Genomic DNA, 20082 nt, shown 5'->3' on the forward strand with positions numbered 1-20082 from the left:
TACACTTGGCAATGGAGAATATCGTGATTATTGTTTTGTGGGGACAGGAGGAGTGAGGGGTTAAGGACAAGAGACTGCAGCTGGAGAGGCTGGTGCATTTGAACTCCTCTGTTAGCACAAATAACGTTTTACCCAACCCCACTTGCATTTCATCTCTATTTCCATCTTGCTGATCACCGAGGGCCTGATCCACTTTCTATTGAAGTCAGTGTAAATCTTTCCACTGCTTTTGATGGAAGATGGATTGGACCCAATAGTTTTGATGCATTAGCAAAAAACATCTCCTTTCTACCTAACCTGCTTTGAGCAGAGGGTGGGATGAGATGACCTCCTGAGGTCCCTTCCAACCCTGAGATTCTATGACTCTAGGATTCTTCGGAGTCATTTAATGTTCTTAGAGTTCGTGACCTCACAGTGGCTATGAATTGTGTTGTCACAGATGCTGAATGATCCAGGCAAAAAGAGTGGGTGTTTTTATTAACTACCTGACCTTAAATATCTTGATAATCAGCAGGGATGGGAAATGGAATACACATGGAATCCAGAAACAGCCCTATACAAACTATGGACCAAATCTTGAAATCTTTACTCAGTTTTTACTCAGACTCTACTCAAGCCAGACTCTCTTTGAAATTGATAGAGGCTGGCCCTGAGTGACTGAGGAAGATGTGAAAACTGAGGACATGCTTTAGGATTTGGAGTTATATACATACAGGAGTTACCGTTGAAATGCAGCCACTTCTTGATAGAGGGTGGCAGCCAACTCTCATGCTGCACCCTGTAGTAGAAAGGAAAGGAGGTAGTTTTGCCCAAGAACACAAGTCCAAACCTTGGCTTATACAAAAGTCATGTGATTGTTAATGTCCACACAGACAGATGGAACCTTGGTTTTAAAAGTCTCCTCTGAAAGACCCACACACTGTGATCTATGAGGAAATCAATTTACCTCACAAGGATGCAGGGCTGAGTCTCTCCTGCTAGGATCTGAACCTGCAGCTGCTCTGAGGAGATCTGTAAGTATCTCTATAATCCTGTAACCTTTAAAAACTAGAGCCTAAGGAGACATTCAGGGGATGCAGGCAATTAATTGAGTGGAGAGACATCACAAAGGGAAGGTCCCTTAGAATGATTTGTCAAGAGGTGTCCTTACCAGAAGAAAGCAGGAAAAATCTTTTCTTTTAGAGGAATTTATTGATTCCTGGGGGTAGACCTCTCAAAGGATTTTCAGCACCCTTGGATCCCTGATTCACTCAATTGCCTCTTCTGGAAACCCAAATGGGATAGCGGCCCCTTCCCATTTGCCTGAAGGTGCTTAGATCCATCACACCTTGGGCAGTCATTGTATCAGATCTCACAAGTTAAGTAGGATTGGTCCAAATCAACACCAGGGTGGAAGCCCAAAAAAAAAACCCGAGGTGATATGAGCTCAACAAGATGTTTGTAATTCAGTAGATCTCACTCTTCCTTAAAAGTCTAATGCCCCAGCCTAGTGTCAGGGGGCACTGTGATGCTAGAAGTGTCACCTTTTTGATGAGATGTAAAACGGTAGTCTTGACAAGTTACGACAATTTAAAGCTCCCATGACTGCCCTTCTCCACCTCAAAAAAAAAAAAAAAGTATTCACCTGATGTCCTATCCAAATACCAGTTTGGGTAACTACATTTTGCCTCCCTAAATTCCCTTTGCAGTTTAATTTGTATATGGGATTAGTCTTCTCTTCTTGTCCTAAACTATTGTGTGTTGTTCCTGTATACTATTAGAGATGTCACATTCTGCCCCAGAGATGGCTGCATTTCTTTGCTGAGTGAAATGGTTCCTTTATCTATATATTCGTTGTAGAGCATTTTAGGATCATTTTCATAGAAAGATATTAATAGAAATATAAAATAAATAAGAAATATTGTCAGAGAATGAAAGATGAAGAAGGAAAGAGGGTAAGAGAGAAGCGGGGAAAAGAGAGAAAAAGAAGAACATTAACATCTGATGGTTCAAAGCAGGATTTGGTGAAGAAGCACATGGAGAGTCTAAACAGTGCATCCGATGAAGTGAACTGTAGCTCACGAAAGCTTATGCTCTAATAAATTTGTTAGTCTCTAAGGTGCCACAAGTACTCCTTTTCTTTCTGTAATCTAGTGGCACTGGACCAAGTTCTGTGGTCCATTGATATCAATGAGAGTTTTTTCCCGTAAGAACTGCAGAATTTGTTCCATTATGAGACAATCCTGGATCTGACCTTGGATTTTGCAACAATAGGAACCATGGGAAAGGAATAATTTCCAATAGCATATTTTTATGGGGCTATAAATGGGGATTATTTATGGCTCCCTCTGCTCCCCACTCTATGGATATGAAACATGATGAGTAGCTCTGGGTAATGCAGTCAGCTACAACCGTCAAGGAGAGGCCATGACCACTAGCCTGAAGATTTTCATAATCAGAGATCGGATGCCATCCAGGCCAAGTTCCTGGCAGTGCTATATTCGAATAAATCCGTTCATTTTGATCTTGATGAAATCTTGCAAAAATTAGGAATTCAAACAGAGACCGGGTCACTGATGACCTGCAATATCTATCCTTTAGAAAGGGCAATCTGTGAGCCTCAACAAGAGGACTGGTAATGTAAAGCTCTATTATTTTACCTTTGATATTTACTGGGTTTGGAGTTCAAGACTCCCCAGTCACAAATTTGCTAAAAGTAAATGCTATGCCCTTTTCATCATGCATAAAAAAATGTGTGTATTCAAACCTGTGATTATGTCATCCCGGTCAGGTCCCAGAATCCGTCATAACAATGGCAGCATCCCCACCTCTCTGTTCACTGGTGCTCGGAGGGCTCTTGTGCTTGTACTAGTCACTGTGGCCTGAATTGCACTGGTGCAGAGACCAAATGAATATGTGATGTGTGTTCCCTTATCCTGTGGCTTCCCTAACTCGCAACCCTGCTGCAATGACTGCTCTGGGCAATTGCAGGCTTGCTGAATAGCTGACACATAGGCACACACCGAACTGTGCCTTCTCCTGCCCTCAGCCCACTCCTGACAAAGAGGCCACCTGTGTAGAGGGTATTCCCTGGATGGGGAGTCTTACGGCTGCTTTATGGCCTTTAGAGCTGGCATAACCGCCTTAAAGGGGCTGGAGGGTATGTTGTGATAAGTGAGCCTACAGATTTACTCTTAATTGTGAGCTCAATTGTAAAAAGTAAGTAAAAGTTAATAAAATGTTATTATAGCCTATAATAACTATTGTTAATAAAAAGTAAGACAACCTATTTTCAGAAATGAAGGTTATAAACAGGTGTAAAAGAACCAGACAGTGAGTGTAAATTAGTCCAAACCAAAAGGCCAAGTTGATATAATTAAGGACTGGACTGAAATCATGCTTGCTAAAAAACAAAAGATGTAGAATTGGAAATTAATGAATCAAATGTGTGTGTCGGATATTAGGCCTAATGGCTCGACAAAATGATGAGGGGTTGGGCTATTCCACCCAGCATTCCCTTTGCAGGTCCTTAAAGAAAGAGACTTTGCGGGGAAAGAGGAAGCAGGAGTGTTGGAACAATTTTTATAGTGGGGGTGCTGAGAGATATTGAACCTGCAAACTCTGTATATGATGGAAACCACTCTGAATATAATGGCAGCCCCAGCACTCCTAGTTCCAGCACCTATGAGGGGAAGCACATATGGAGGCTACTGGCATGAGCTTCACTATCATGGCTGTCACCTCTTCCATTTATTGGGACCCCCAGGCCTTCATCATCCCACTCCTGAGAGATGTGCTGACCAGACCAGGCCATAGTGAGGGACCCAGATGACATCGTCACCTCCACCAGCTCCAGCTAAATCCCAAACACCTCCTAGGATGAAATGGGATCAGACTTTGACAGCAGCAGCAGTAGCAACAGCTCCAGCCCATTTCAACTAACTTCTCCTCTTTTCTCCAATAGGGCATCTTTGATCCCATTTAAGAGACTGTCAACCAAGGGATTTTTTCCTTCTCTCTCCAGCTGAAGGGAAAGGGAATGCAGGATAAAATTGCAATAAAAGTCTTGCTTGCTACTTTACATTTAAAGGCTTTAACTGTTTTTCCTTCTTTTCTTTATCATTAAAAAAAGGAAGGATTTTTAATCATGTAATTGCCATGGTGCTAAGGAGACCGAGGTGTCTCTATCCCCTGGTTTAACACTCTTTAATGTTTGTCAGTTACTCAGTTGTGTAAACACCTTTGGCCCATATAGTCCATGTAGAGTAAAACAACAGGTATGAATTCCCTGCTGCCGCTTAAGTTGATAGCGTTCAAGCTCTGTATCTTGTGTGATTCTGTGCATTCCACTGTGAGCCGCTAAACAAGGCCCAGCTAAAAGGAATTTGGACATTAACAATATGTAACGAGGGAGCTGGTTGGAATGGATTCCTCATCCTCCACTGGGAAGCAGGATCTGAGGTTCCCTCGCACTAAAACCATGTCCAGTGACATGGGTAGAAGGGGAGATGTAGCTGGCATAACCTAACACTCTCCTCTTAAACAGGTTTGAAACCACGTGGATTTGCAGCACACATAAACCTGCTGACAACACGGGTCTCCACAGTTAACTATGTGGTTTCTGCTGGTTTTCCCCCCTGTAGGCTACAAATACAGATGGCCTAATTCTCTGTTGCCCTGATCCTGGTGTAGCCATTTACACCCAGAGCAAGTGAATGTAAAGTGTTGCCAAGTCGGAATGTGCCCCTCACTTGCTCCAGCAGGCATGTATACATCCAATACGTTCTTGGTACAGGTATAAATGACTACATAGGGGTAGGGCTCCTCTATGAGCTTATTGTTCTAAAGCAAAGCGATTTTTTAGTGTTTCAGTTTAACACTTATTGTTTACCCCAGAACCTGGGGTCATAGGCCTGGGGCAGCCAGAGCACTGAAGCACGCTGACCTTGAATAGCTAGAGATGTGAGTAGTTCAGGTCAAGCTGTGTGGGGAACATTTGTCTGAGATAATAAAATGTATTGCGGGTCAGGACTGAGGTGCATTAGCAGAGCTGTGCGAAAGGAGTTTGCTGCCAGTCTGTCCTCACTATGGCTGGCTCTTAGCTGTGCAGTCAGGCCCTCCATTTGGCTGGATTTTGAGGTTGGATGTCTTCAAAGCACTGCAACCTGGGGATACATATTGTCCTCCAGTATTTGTCAGTTCATTTGCTCTTGGCTTTCTTGTGATACTTCGGATTGGTGATGGAACTACAGCCTGCATAGTTCTGGGGACATGGGAATGGGCATGTTTAGCTTTAGTTTTTACATATCTCACATATGTTCGAGCAATTACTTTTGACAATTTACTTTAACTAGGATTTATGTTTCCAGAGATGTGGCATATAAATAAAGGGACAGACATTAGGTTTGCAGGGGAAGAATGTAGCCAACACATGGTTGCACCATATGCTTAATGTGGATTTAAGAGACCGGAGTTTTATTAAAATGGGATATTTTAAAAATCTACTCTAACATTGTGGAGTGATGCTGACATGCAGCAGGCTGCGGTTATGTTGCTGTCTCATGCAGAGCCCAATTACATTGCAGAGTGAGGCTGCAGAAGAACTCCCTAGAGGGACCTGGGACAAATTCAACAGGCAAAGACACTCATTGGATTATCAAGGACTGGCTTGAACTGATTTCTCCTGTTGTGCATTGAGAATAAGTGCAGGCTTAGGTGGTCTAATCCCTCCTAAAAGCAAGATGGATAATCAATCTGTGTGCATGCATGTATGCTTGTGTACAGTATTTTTGATTTATAGGCTTGTCTATTAGCGTCATCACCATAATATGTGAGTGTCTCACAAATATTAATAAATCTACCACCATAACATCCCAGTAAAGTGAGGAGATGTTACTGTCCCCCATTTTACAGAGGGAGAAGCTGAGTCACAGAAAGGGCATGTGCACAGTTTCCACATTGTAACAATTAAGATCCAGAAACAGAGGTCCATGAAGGAATGAAGCAGCAAAGGGAGAATGTTCCTGTCTTAACTCTGGAAAAAATGTATCACTTTTGTTGCATGACAATACCAAAATATTGTTTGAAAGTAAGGAATTTGGGGGAATCCCTTTGAACGGTCCCTTATTGGGACATTTTTAAAATCTACAGACTGTCCCTGCAGTTTACAGTCTCCATTGTAGGGGGCACCCAGAGGGAAGGTTGCTTTCGTACTGTCATTAATATGGGAGAAACACAAGGCAGGACAAAAAGGAGGACTTGTGGCACCTTAGAGACTAACAAATTTATTTCAGCATAAGCTTCCGTGAGCTACAGCTCGGATGCATCCGATGAAGTGAGCCATAGCTCACGAAAGCTTATGCTCAAATAAATTTGTTAGTCTCTAAGGTGCCACAAGTACTCCTTTTCTTTTTGCGAATACAGACTAACACGGCTGCTACTCTGAAACAAGGCAGGACGACATGCTGTCAGAACATCAGTGATAAACAGGTTCTGATTTCAACATCAGCAATGTGGTTAGCACTTGACATATAGTTGGCTGAGCTTGTAAAACCTTACACTCAACCTGATGGTACATATCTGCTTGGACATTTGTCTGTCTGTCTGTAACAACTTTCAAATGCTGATTCTGATCAGTTCCATAATTTCAGGATTATCCAAGGCAGCAGTGGGCAGAGTCCTACTGATTTTGGGGGAAAGTGAAGAACTGGAAGAAGAAAGAATAAGGGTGGGGAAGAGGCGAAGGGAGGCACACAGAGCCCCTGGCATGGAGGAAAGGAGGTACTCAGAGCCGCTGGCATGGGAAGCACAATGAGGGACTCTGGGAAAGGGAGGAAGGAGGAATGTGGGCACACAGAGTGCCTGGCATGGGGAGGAGGTTTGCAGCAAGTCCCTGAAACAGAGGGGCTTAGGATGGTGGCAAAAAGGAAGCTTGGGGATTGGAGGTATTCAAAGAGCTCCTGGTGTGTGCAAAGAGCTAGCCCTATAGAAGCAACAAAGTGTGCGACCCCTAGGGTGACCAGCTGTCCTGATTTTATAGGGACAGTCCAGATTTTTGGGTCTTTTTCTTATATAGGCTCCTATTACCCTCCCCACACTTCCTGTCCCGATTTTTCACATTTGCTGTCTGGTCACCCTAAAGACCCCCGCCCCAATAAATAATTCTAATTTGAACAACCTTGCATGGCTGAGACACGGGAGAAGCTGTCTCATTTTCTGTGCCCATCTGGCAGTTGTGTTGATCTGAAGCATTCTCGCTAGCAGTCCCTAGGTTTGAATGGTGGGGTGGACAATGGAGAGTTTTCCATGGAGAGTCTTTGACTTTGGAATACACTCCCCCTCAGTGGTCTGATAGAATCTCAAATTATCAACCTTTAGGGCAGGGTGTAAAACCCATCTTTTCACTCAGACTTTTGCCTGAGGTATATTAGTTTTCCTGGGTATTTTTGTTATTATGTATGAGGATGTTACCCAAGCATTTAGAATTGTATTATGACAGGAGGGAATTCATTTATTATATTATTTAAATGATAATAAACACCTACGAGCCCTAACAATTACTTAGACTTACAATCACATAATTATGATCACCAATCAGCACTAAATAATCAGATACAAATAAATAAATTAGCTCACCCAGCCAATAAATGAAAGTCACAAAAAAGCCCCAGAAACTTAGTCTTTCCAGAGAATGTTCTTGTTCCAGCCATTTGTTGGCAACATGATGGCATATTTTAAAAAAATGTATTTTATTAATGAAAATGTAGCTAGAATCTTAGGCAAATGCAACATGGTTTTGTTAATCAAATTATATGTAAAAGCATTTAAAATGTAAATATGGGTGCAGTTTGATTGGATTGCCATCAAAGATAAACACTTTCAAGAACGGGGCAGGAGAACCCCCATTTAGAGCAACATTTGTGTTTTGAACACAGTTTGAGAATGAGGAGTAAATCCATTGAAGTGAATGCACCAGTTTCTCCATTTCCCTGCATTTTGCACAATCCTTTGCATCAGTGCGAGTGGGTGTAAAACACTGACACATCAGATTAGTAACAATGTCCACTCACGTTGCAGTGTGACAGGGCAATAGAGAATGGGGCCCAATAGAGTTACACTGGTGTAAAACTTGTCAGGCCCCATGACTTAAAATCACAGACAGATTTCATTTTACAAACTCTCCTTATGTGAAGATCATCAGGAACATAATTTGTACATTTCGGTGTAAGCTTGTCTGAAAAGCCTGCTTTGCGATCAGTTTTGTGGTGAGTCGTGAATGATAGCAATGTAAATTGTGTGATTTTGTGTGTGTCTGCTTTTAGGGCTTTTAGGGCCCACTGGTAATTGAGAGCTAGTCTGTTCTGTGTTCCATGAAGCCATGTCATTAGAGGAACACAGAACACATCACGTCAAACAGCTCCTCTCAAAGAGGATCAAGCTGAAAATACAGTATGGTTAGACAATTACCAGGAATGACTTAGAGGCCCTGGAAGATATATTGGTGGGTTTGTCAGAACGTCTGTGCTTTCCCTTTCATTCCCTCACTTCCTCCCTGAGAAAAAAGGGGGACCACAAGGTCTTATTTGTTTTCCCTGGAGCAAAAGACATCATCATAAATTTGCTTTCTTTTGAGGTTGTTTTTTGTTTCATTACATAATTTTCAGCACAATTTATTACAAAAGCCCGAAATATATAAACAAATCCCAGCCCCTTTGACAACTTCAGGCAGAAAACTAATGTCTGGAAGAGTTTTAACTTAAAAGTGCTGTGAATATAAAACCATCTCACCTCCTGCCCAATGTCCTATCTGCATAAAATAGCACCCCCTCTCACGCACTTTGTGAATAACTTTATTCCAAAATAATTATACACAAATTTCCGCTTTTCTAAAATTTCAGGGACCTTATAGTTTCAACATGAAAACCCAGATATGTGGTGGGCACAGGAGGAGGGGAGGAGAATTCCTTTTGAACCCCAGATTTGGAGAACACTGTCTCTGTGCAAAATGTAAATAAGGATCACCATGATCAATCTTATTTATACAAAAAAAAAGGTGTACTTGTGGCACCTTGTGGTTCTGTAGCTCACGAAAGCTTATGCTCAAATAAATTTGTTAGTCTCTAAGGTGCCACAAGTACTCCTTTTCTTTTTGCGAATACAGACTAACACGGTTGCTACTCTGAAACCTCTTATTTATATACTTTCAAGGTACCATTTGTGGCAGAGAAATTGATCACTTTCCCCCTTGAATTTATGTTAAGTGAATTCTGTGTCAGAGAATTCTAAATGCTGATGGTTTTGTGAAAAAGTCCCACTATAAATGTATGAATAACTTAAAGGTTAAAAAAACAATCAGGATTTTCCACATGTTGTCCTGATGCAACATTGTAAAAATAGGATCCATTCCTAAATGTTTATCATAATCTTTCAGGTACTTAGGGCCATCTGGTGTAAATGAAGTTAATGGAGCTACACCTATTGATCTGGCCCTTAGACATAGCAAGAAGATCCCTAACACGACCTTCTGTTCTCCAAACACCAGAGGCTTATGCTCTTCATCAAGACATTGCTGGTCATGCTAATGCTCTTTTCAGAGTCGTTCTGGACTAAGTCCAAGACCATGGTAGTCAAAGATGATTTGGTAGCATAAAGATTTTGTGGTATAAGTAAACAATTAAAAAGTATGTAAAACAGCTGCTGTGTGAGGTTGAGCTCCAGCCAAAACAACGAAGGAAAACAATGCTTGCAAACAGAAAGCATTGGTAAGAAAGAAGGGTAAAATGTTAAAGAAGATACTAGAAACACAACAGAGTGAAGCCAATAAAAAAAAGGTTTGAAAAATACTTAATTATCTGTGTTTGCTTTATTGAGTCTTGTTCACCTTTTCTGACCTGTCTCGACCATGCCTGCTTTTGACGCTGTAAACTTGTTGGGGCAGGGATTACCTCTTCTGTACCTGTACAATGCCTAGCACAATGGGACCCTGGCCCAGGTTTGGGCCTTCTGGGCACTGCTGCAATAGAAATACAAAATAAATAATAAATATTTTGAGATTATACTTATGCTCTAGGCAAAGGAGTCCTCTTATGGCAGAGGCCCATTTCCTTAACTTATTAAATATAGTAGTATCTATTGTTTATGTTTTGTATTTAAAGCTTGCTAAAATTACACCTTCTTTATTAAGCACAGTACTAGTCTAATGCCTTTTTGTACGTTAGTAAAATTCACCCCTGTGTAGAAAGCCAGCACCAGGCCTAGGTAACATTAATCCTTGGTCTACACTGTGGAGACTATACCAACATTGGTGTAGCTATGCTAGCATAACCCCATAGTGTAGACGCAGCTGTACTGATGGAAAGGTTCCATCCACACTGAGCTGTGCCACAAATCCACACTGAGCTGAGCTACTCAGGGGTGTGTTTTTTTCATACCCCTGACCAACTTTCTAATAGCACAAAACTGAACACCCTTGCCCCGCCCCTTCTTGAGACCCCACCCCGCTCACTCCACCCTCCTCCCTCCATCACTCCCTCGCCCCCACCCTCACTCACTCGCTCATTTGCACCAGGCTAAGGAGGGGCCCTTTTTGACCGGGGGTTCTGGTTGAAAACCGGACACCTGGCAACACTAACCAACATAGCTATGTCAACCTAACTTTTAAGTGTAGATGAAGCCTAAGGGCTGGTCTACACTAGAAAATCAGATTGACCCAGCTACATAATTCAGGGTTGTTAAAAATCCACACCCCTGAGCAGCACAGCTAAGTCAACCTCAGTCCTGGTATAGACAGTGCTAGATTGACAGAAAAATTCTTCCATTGACCTAGCTGCCACCTCTCAGGGAGGTAGGTTACCTATGCTGACAGAAGCAGCCCACCTGCCGACCTGGTGTAGGCAATGTCTACACTGAAGCGCTACAGCGGCGCAGCTGTGCTGCTGTGGCATTTCAAGTGTAGACAAGCTCTATCTCACACTTACGTACTCAAAATTGGGCCTATGTGTTGCTTAAGCCTTGGACTGTTTGGGGGACAGGAGGGAATGTCACCCTATGAAAAGCTGATCCTACACTTGACTTTTATGGGCGGGGAAATTTTTTTTTTTTTAAAGAGAAGCAAAGGAGACACAAACAGTGGTTGCCCCTTTAAGTTGTCCTGCACACCTTTATTTTTAGACTCATTTCACCTCACCCTAGGCAACTACCCACCACAGGTTTCAGATGAAGTGAGCTGTAGCTCACGAAAGCTTATGCTCTAATAAATTTGTTAGTCTCTAAGGTGCCACAAGTACTCCTTTTCTTTTTACCCACCACAGTGAGCATTCTTTATTGCCTTCAGTTATTGACATAAACATGCTGACTTGCCTGAAATGCTGACCAAGACTCAGGGAAACTAAGGCCTGGTCTACACTAAATATTAGATTGACCTAGCTACATTGCTCAGGCCTGTGAAAATTTTTATGCACTGTGCGACTTGTTAGGTTGACCTAACCACCACTGTAGATGCAGCTAGATTGACAGAAGAATACTTCCACTGACATAGCTACTGCCTTTTGGAGAGGTGGATTACCTACATTGATGGAAAAGCCCCTTCTGTCCATGTAGGAAATGTTTACACTACAGTGGCACAATTGCAGTGGTGTAGCTGTGCTGCTGTAGTGTAGGTATACACTAAGGTTATATAGAAAATGGAACAAAATTCAGTGCCTTGCATAATGACAGGTTTCAGAGTAGCAGCCGTGTTAATCTGTATCCGCAAAAAGAAAAGGAGGACTTGTGGCACCTTAGAGACTAACACATTTATTTGAGCATAAGCTTTTGTGAGCTTCAGCATCCGATGCAGTGAGCTGTAGTTCACGAAAGCTTATGCTCAAATAAATGTGTTAGTCTCTAAGGTGCCACAAGTCCTCCTTTTCTTTTTGAGAAAATGGAATAGCGACTCCTATGCCAAGCCCAGTACCTTCCTTCTTGTCCTCTTGGGTTAGATAATGTGGTGCGCTTTTTGTGTAAAAGGGCTTGCTTATGGGTGTGCTTCTGTCTCTCGTGGGGCTTTGCTGGGTGGGGATTTTGGAGGGTGATATTTTTGGTGGGTGTTGAAGCAATGTTTTGGAAGTTCTGGGGAAATTTGGGGCCACGTTAAGAGTTTTGGCGTGTTTGGAGGATATTTTGGGTGCTGTGGAAATTTTGTTGGGTAGTGTTTGGGGCATTTAAGGGAGTTTGGAAGTCTGTTGTAGGGAGTGGGGATATTGGAGCTGATGTAATGACTACTGAATGCTTTTTTCGGGGGGGGGAACAGTGAGGAGTTTGGAATGTTTTGGGGGGCTGCAATTAGGAGTTTGGAGCAATTTGGAGGGTGTTATGGGGAATTTGTGGGAATTAAAGGATGTTTTGGTTTGCTCAGGGTGCTGTAGGGAGTTTGGGGAGCTTAAATGTGGCTAGGATACTGTGGGGAGTTTGGAGTATTTGGGGGAGCATGGTGGGAGTTTGGAGTGTTTTGGGGATGCTGAGGGGAGTTTGGGGACTTAGAGAATTCTTTAGGAATAGTAGGGTGTATTGTGTTTTGGAGTGCTGTGGGTGTTTTGGGGGCTGTGTGTGTGTGTGTGTGGGGGGGCTCTGGAGAGTTTGGGGTGTTTGGGGTTGGTGTGGGTCGTTTAGGAGTGTTTCAGGGTGCTGGAGGGTGTTTTGGGGGGTCCTGGGGGGATTTGGGGGAAACTGGGGGGCTCTGGGAAGTTTTGCAGAAGGCTGGGGTATTTTGGGGGTGCAGTGGGGAGTTTGTAGTGTTTTGGGGGTGGTGTTCTGGGGAGTTTAGGGGTCCTGAGAGGTGCCTGCGGGGCTTTGGGGGAGCTGAGAGGATGTTTTGGGGAAGGGATCAGCCGTGACACCCCCACGCCAGGGACGGGGCAGCGCCAGCAGGCTGAGAGGAGGCTCTGGGAACCCAGCCCCTTCCCCGCCGCTCCCTGCAGTTGCGATCCCGAACGCGGCCGGCCTGGTTTGTCCCACGCGGCGGCCCGTCCCCGCGGTGCATTGTGGGCCGTAGCACTATGGCCGCCTCCGTGGTGTGTGGCTGAGGGGAGTTTAATTCTCCGGCGCTGCAGAGCGGTTCCCCTCCCACGGGGGCCGAAGCCAGCCGAGCCGCCGGGGGCCCGTGTGTGTGGGGAGGACACGATGGGCCGAGCTCGGCTCCCGCCCCAGCAGCCGGGGAGCGTGCACTGCCCGCGGGGCTAGAGGCCCGGTCCCCCCCGAGTGCTTCTAGCGACACCTCAGCCCCCCCCGAGGAAGAGACTCGCCGGCTCTGAGCCCTCCTCCCCCGCAGACGCCTGGGCCAGGGGCCCGCTCTTCCCCCCTGCACCTGGGAAGGGGGCACGCAGAGCTCCACCCTGAACACCCCCCTTCTACCTCTCAGAGCCCCGCCCGGGACAGGGACCCCCCCGGCCCCTTCCTCTCCCCAGTGTGTGCTGGGCTGGAGATTGCTGAGCGCTTGCCGCCTGGCCCCCTTCTCCCCGATGGAGTCCGAGATGCTGCAGTCGCCTCTCCTGGGGCTCGGGGAGGAGGATGAGTCAGACCTGACTGACTGGAACTTGCCTCTGGCCTTCATGAAGAAGCGGCACTGTGAGAAGATTGAGGGCTCCAAGTCTCTGGCCCAGAGCTGGAGGATGAAGGACCGGGTAATGCTCTGGGGCAGAGGTTTATGTGGGGGAGGAGGGGAAGGACACGAGGAGGTTCTGGCCTTAGTCCAGGGTCTGCAGCATGCTTTCGGATGCATCACTGAGTTTATTTGTTAGTCAGGTTTGCTGTGGTCCCATGCACTTGTCGCATGACTACAGTGGAAGTGAATGTATTAATAGATTATGAATGCTGGTTACTATTCCTAATTATATGCATTTTAAACAGCTGCATTAAGTTTCTTTAAAATTGGTGCTCTCCTGACAAAGTACTGGAATTACTGACATCTTGAAACAGACTTCTCTGGATCAGGTTAATGGCAGGGGTGGCCAGCCTGGGGCTCTGGAGCCACATGCCGCTCTTAAGAAGTTAACGTGTGGCTCCTTGTCTAGGCACCGACTCTGGGGCTGGAGCTACAGGTGCCAACTTTTCAAAGTGCCGGGGGTGCTCACTGCTCAACCCCTGGCTCTGCCACAGGCCCTGCCCCTCCTGCCCCCTCCCCTGAGCTTGCTGTGCCCTCCCTCCTCCCACTCCTACCAGAGCCTCCTGCATGCCAGGAAACAGCTGATCGGGAGGTGATCAGGTGAGCGGGGGGCACGGGAGCTGATGCAGGGCTGCTGATGTATTACTGTGGCTCTTTGGCAATGTACATTGGTCAATTCTGGCTCCTTCTCAAGCTCAGGTTGGCCACTCCTGGGTTAATGGTGTGGGCAGACAGTGCAGTATATGCAAACATTATATTCTGTGAAGTTGTCAAGTGGGGGGAGGGTTTAGACCCTCTTTGGGATGTTACATGGAATATATAAGTAATGCATTCTTACCAGAACAATATTAGGATCATAATATTTTTGAGACGGAAAACGCTCCATGTGACTCTTATTGAGACTCAGGGTCAAAGTTGGGTGTAAGGGTCTTGATGCGGTTCCATAGAGTATTGCGGGATTTTAATCTTGTCTTTGGCGGATTCTGCAGGTCATCGTGCAGTAGGACCTTCGTGTTTGCATTGACATGGTCATTTCGCACTAAGCCCTGCTCTACACTGTGTGTGTGTGTGTGTGTGTGTGTGAATCTGTTACACAACTTCAGCTATGTGAATAATTTAGTTGAAGTCAACGTACTTAGACCTACTCACCGCGGTGTCTTCATTACAGTGAGTCAACTGCTGCCGCTCCCCTGTTGACTCTGCCTGCACCTCTCACAGCGGTGGAGTACAGGAGTCGACAGGAGAGCACTTGGGGATTGATTTATCGCATCTAGACTAGACACGAGAAATCGACCCCCACTGGATCGATTGCTGCCCGCAGATCCAGCGGGCAGTGTAGGCATACCCTAAGAATCAGGGTTTTAACTCATGTGTATTCCTGCCCAAACTTTGTTTTTCATGCACAAAAAATTAACTCTAGTTTCAACTGGATACAGTGTTCTTTATTTCCGGACCTAAACTGTTGTGTGGTGTTATTGTGAACTATATAACTTGCACATTTAGTAAAATGCATGAAGTGCTTTGGGATGGAAGATGCTATAAGAAGAAAACAGGCTCATATGCTTGTCATTCAGCAGTGCTTATATGCTTCTGTTTAACTTTTACTTTTATATGAAAAGCCTAATTGGAAAGTAAAATATCCCAGTGAAGCTATCCAAATAAAAATGTATTATAAGTGGCTACAGCCACATGTTGGTGCTGCTGAAATCCTCAGCCCTGTGAACCAGAGAGAATGAGAGAGTTGTCTTTGAAAACAAACACAAACTAAATGCCTGCTTAATTTGGGCATTGTGGTGGAGTGGAGAGTAACTTCTCATTTTTTGAATCCCTTTTCCTTTCTGATCTTTCTTATCCCCACCTTATCTGTGAGTTCTTTATGCTAAAGAAGATTTTTAGGTAAATGGAATTATACCTCTCATTTTCCAGCTCAAATGTTCCAGAAGTCGCTTAAAAAAAATGGTACAGTGTCAAAGTGAGATTTGTTTCATTATAGGGACGTGATGATTGTTTCTGGCCCAAATCTTAACCTACTGTAAAAATGCTATTTAAAAATAAACAAAACAAAATATACACCCACTATTTTCCTGATCCTGAAAAATGTTATCAGCTCTTCTAAAGAGGGCTGCATCTTAGACAAACTTGACTTGTGTCTGCTGGGAAACTAGGTTATCATTAACGACAAACAGGTGGTGATGAGTTCATGATCATACAGGTTGCTCTTAGTAGTTTGCTGCTTGTGCCTGTGCACTTAGTTCTTGTGAGCAGGCAAGGTATGAAAAAATACAAGAATCCTATTTTCCTGCAACCCCTGCAGGCAAAATTTTTGTAAGTTTCCTACCTAGTTTTCTTGTAAGTAAGCGCAGTGGAGCAGCATAACTCGCATATTTCTGAAAATCAAAACACAGCTGGTAGGTTTAATTCTGTGCCTAGCTGCCTTGATGTTCTCTCTTTAATAAAACATTTTGTGCAACTTCTAACATTAGAAATATAGTGCTACAGCACCAATTTATTGTGGGATGAAAGTATCTGTTAGTCTAGAATGGGTAGGCAGATTAAAGGTATTCTATACATAGTACACTTCTAATTTTGTGATGTTATATTTGAACAAGTAGATTGTAATATAAAGGGAGGACTGTACTTGTAGTCTAAGATTTTTGGTTTTTTTATATATACTTAAGTTTCACTACACCCACGTGTGGGTAGGCTCAGCAGAGAAGCAAAGGACTAAATGGCCTGTGGATCCTGAACTGTTTTGCACTAGAGGCTCTTCCCAAGTCAGTGTTACTGTGTATTAACAAAGCAGTATGTGAAAAGCTTGCATTACTACTGCCTATGCTGTGCCAGCTCTGTGTTTGAACTAGAAGACTTTGATTTCTAGTATTGTCAACGGGGCACCTTCCATGAGCACTAAATTTAATACTTTAAAAAAATATTTTTATTATAAATGCATATGAATGTCCTATCGGAAAATAATTTTTAGCCTGCTAATGAAGGCAGAAGTTAGTAGTTCAGCATATATGATTAAAGATGAAAAGTCCATCAAAATATAAGCAATTACAAAGAGTGGTGATTCCCCAAAGAGTGTTTGAAAGGACAAATTCATTTTTTAATGTTTAATGCTAACCTTCAAAAAGTTTGAAATTATTTTTAGTTTGCCTTTTTTCTCATCAACTGTGGATTTTCCCTCACTCCTTGTATTTTTGAACAAAGCTGGAATTAAGCATATTGCCATTAAATAAAAAAAACACAGTTACGTAAGCATCCTTAAAGCCCTGTGAATATATGGATATCTGCATCTGGACCATGTTTGTGGATCGGATGCGGATACAAATTTTATATCTGTGCAGGGCTCTAAGCATCTTGTCATACCAAAATGTTTGTACCCCAGCATCCTCTCTTTTGAGAACACAGTACTGGGAACAGAGTATGTCAGTTAATTGCTATAGAGCTGGTAGAGAGAATACACACAGTTTTTGATTTTCAGACTGAGGAATAGCAGGTAGTGTTCTTGAAGCTATCGGAGTCAACTGCTGAAAACTTGGTTTGGCAAAGCAATAATGGGACTAACGTTCAGGCTCTAAGATTAGAACCCAAACTAAATCTGGCACAGAATGTAAAGCTCTGCTTGATCCAGCTGAAATCTCACTGTGCATCTTGAATGAGAGAAAAGAAAAGGAGTACTTGTGGCACCTTAGAGACTAACAAATTTATTAGAGCATAAGCTTTCGTGAGCTACAGCTCACTTCATCGGATGCTGTAGCTCACGAAAGCTTATGCTCTAATAAATTTGTTAGTCTCTAAGGTGCCACAAGTACTCCTTTTCTTTTTGCGAATACAGACTAACACGGCTGCTACTCTGAAAATTGAATGAGAGAGTAGACAGTTCCATATGTGTTTTATTTTTGAACTGAGGAGTATGATGACCATATCCCTCTCCTTGGATTCTCATTGACTACTGTTCTTTTATGAAACTTCTAATTTATCTTTCTCCCCTGCCTAAAAAGCTCTCTTATCAGGGTTCAGGAATGAGACTGACCTGATCAAGGCTCCTGAAATCCATTCTCATTGATTTATAGTATATGCTCAAATCAGAGTGGCTCCAAATCCAACTCTGTTTCATCACGTAATGATGTATACTATAGTCACAGTGAATGTCTAATTTTATTGAAAACTGTTTCAAAATGGTTACACTAATCTACTATCCCTCCTTATGCCAAGTGGCACCTTTCTCATCTCTGAGAGGTCCCATTATTTTCAGTGGAGCTTTTCATGGGGTACGGTGCTACTCAATCTGAGCAAGGCTGGCCCTGTGTGACCGTAACTGCAGAATTGTTGTTTACCTTGTATACAATTTCTTTAACTGAAGAGGGCAGGAGCAAATCTTGAACCATCAACTTTGGCAGTAAAGTTTTCTGAACCATAAATATTCATATATTCCAAGGCCAAAAGGGACCATTGTGATAGTCTGACCTCCTGTATAGCGCAGGCCACAAAACTTTTATTGTTGGTGCATCTACATTGAACTTTGTCCCTTATGTCAAGTGAGCTTTTCTTTGTCTTGGGATCAGTAATGGTTTGTCTTGTAGCATATAGATGGGTGTCACTGTGAATCTGATTAACTTTATCAGGTATTCTTTGTACACATCTGCCATTCATATGTATCTAGCCGCTTTTCCTACTAGAATATTGGGATATACTATGAACAATTGAAATATTGGACAATTTAATTTAGAAATTATGTTGTTTGTTGTCTTCTCTATTTTCTTTATCTCCCTTTGTTATCCTTAATCTCAGTAACTATTTTTGGTATGTTTTTATTAGATGTCTTCTCCTTCTATTGCTTTTTTCCTACCTGTGTTGTTTGTTTCCCCAGCAACCAGCTGTGATCTCATAGATACTTACTATGATTTCATGTAGTGAATAAACACCAGGAATGGATCTTAAAATCTAGCTGGTGCTTCATTAAAGAAATTAACATTTATTAAACATTCAGTCATCCCCTACATTCAGCTAACTGAAATCAGCTCCACCCTGGTAATCTGCATATAGATTAAAACAAAGCATAAACAATGGTAGGTGAATAGAGGGTAAAAAAAACTGAACCAGTTCTTATTGCCAGTAATTCACACAGCCCATCAAAAATGATTGTTAAAGGTTACTGATTTATCCAGCAAAGCAAGTAACTTTATTTAAATAGAGACCAGCTAGGTATTGTATAGAACACCTTTTCTGTGTGAAGCATTGTGATATAGTGGTGTGGTTAATGTACAGGGAGATGTGGCAACTGTTACACACTTAATAATAGCTCATGAGTTGTTGGACTTAAGAACTTGCTTTAATGAGAGAGAGAATAATGGCTGGAGGCTGTGGTTATCCCTTTTCTTTTCAAGAGGCACCAAAGAATTTTAGATTCCAGCGTTGTGGAAGGGACCTTATTTTTAATGTGTTTAGAGCAATATGTATTAGCGCATATGCAGGGGAGTTCTCTGTTTAAACAGGGTTTAAGTGGTGCATACTGAAGTCTCCGATTTTTTTTGGGGGGGGGGGGGGATTCTAAAGTAGAATTTTAAAAAATGCTTAAGTCCCTTAGAAAGCCAAATCCCATTGACTTTTAGTGGAGTTTATACTTTTAAGTCGCTTGTTGGAAGCCCATTTCTGACCCAGAGTCTTTGCTTAATTTTTGAAGGCCTTACCTACAATATAACATATCATATAGGACACACACATGTGTCTGCCGCCATGACAGGTCCCAATATGCTAATCTGATAGTTCTCCAAGTTATATGTTTCCTTGAGAACCACGTAATGTTTGCAGCTTTCACTTAATTTAAAATCCATGTAAAAAACAGCAATAAGGGAAACAGTATACATACATTCTGTATAGTTGCTGCTTTTTTTCCTTAAAAGCAGATTCATTTCAAACAGCAGAGCAAAGTGCATTTGTTATATTTCTGTATCCATTAAGTGGATCATGAAAATTGAGACCTACTCCAGGAGTAGCATATTGTATCTGAACTAGTGGAGGTGATACCTGTGAGGAGGTGGGGTATCCAGAATAACCAGATTATTATGGCATTATTATGGGGTTATAGGTAGAATCTGAGAAATCACAGCTAATCAAAGGGAAACTACCTTTCCAGTGATGTGAGGCACAACTTTCAACTAGTCTCTGAGAGTTCATTTCTGACTATTATAAGTTTAAATAATTAAGGTGATAGGGCTTCCCCTACTTCCCTTGGGAGGCAATTTGACTGTCTAGTAAATTTCCCTATTAAGAAGCATTCTCTGATATTCACCCTGTTTCTTAATTTAATTTCATTGTTCTATTATGTCTCAAGTACTGCCCTAAATAATGTCTTCCTATCCTTTTGTGTTCAGTGATTCCTGAAAATCCATTCTCTTTCTTTTTTGCTTGCTGTAGCATACCCTCCCCCTATTCTCTCAATTTCATGTTGGAGCCACATT

The 20082-nt window shown here is 42.8% G+C and overlaps 1 protein-coding gene across 7 annotated transcripts in view; it reads left to right on the forward strand.

Moving 5' to 3' along the window:
* The first annotated feature begins 12936 nt into the window (after positions 1-12936).
* RPTOR (regulatory associated protein of MTOR complex 1) overlaps positions 12937-20082 on the forward strand; it is a 323167-nt gene continuing 316021 nt past the window's right edge. For 4 of the 7 annotated variants that reach the window (XM_038371215.2, XM_043496351.1, XM_038371219.2 and 1 more), the window contains exon 1: positions 12938-13637. In XM_038371215.2, the coding sequence (XP_038227143.1) occupies positions 13476-13637 (162 nt within the window). In that variant the 5' untranslated portion in view covers positions 12938-13475. Of the gene's footprint in view, positions 13638-20082 lie in introns of all 7 variants that reach the window. The other 3 variants (XM_043496352.1, XM_043496353.1, XM_038371218.2) reach the window with 2 other exon arrangements.

Source organism: Dermochelys coriacea, chromosome 14 (assembly GCF_009764565.3).
Source record: "Dermochelys coriacea isolate rDerCor1 chromosome 14, rDerCor1.pri.v4, whole genome shotgun sequence".
Taxonomy (NCBI): Eukaryota; Metazoa; Chordata; order Testudines; family Dermochelyidae; genus Dermochelys; species Dermochelys coriacea.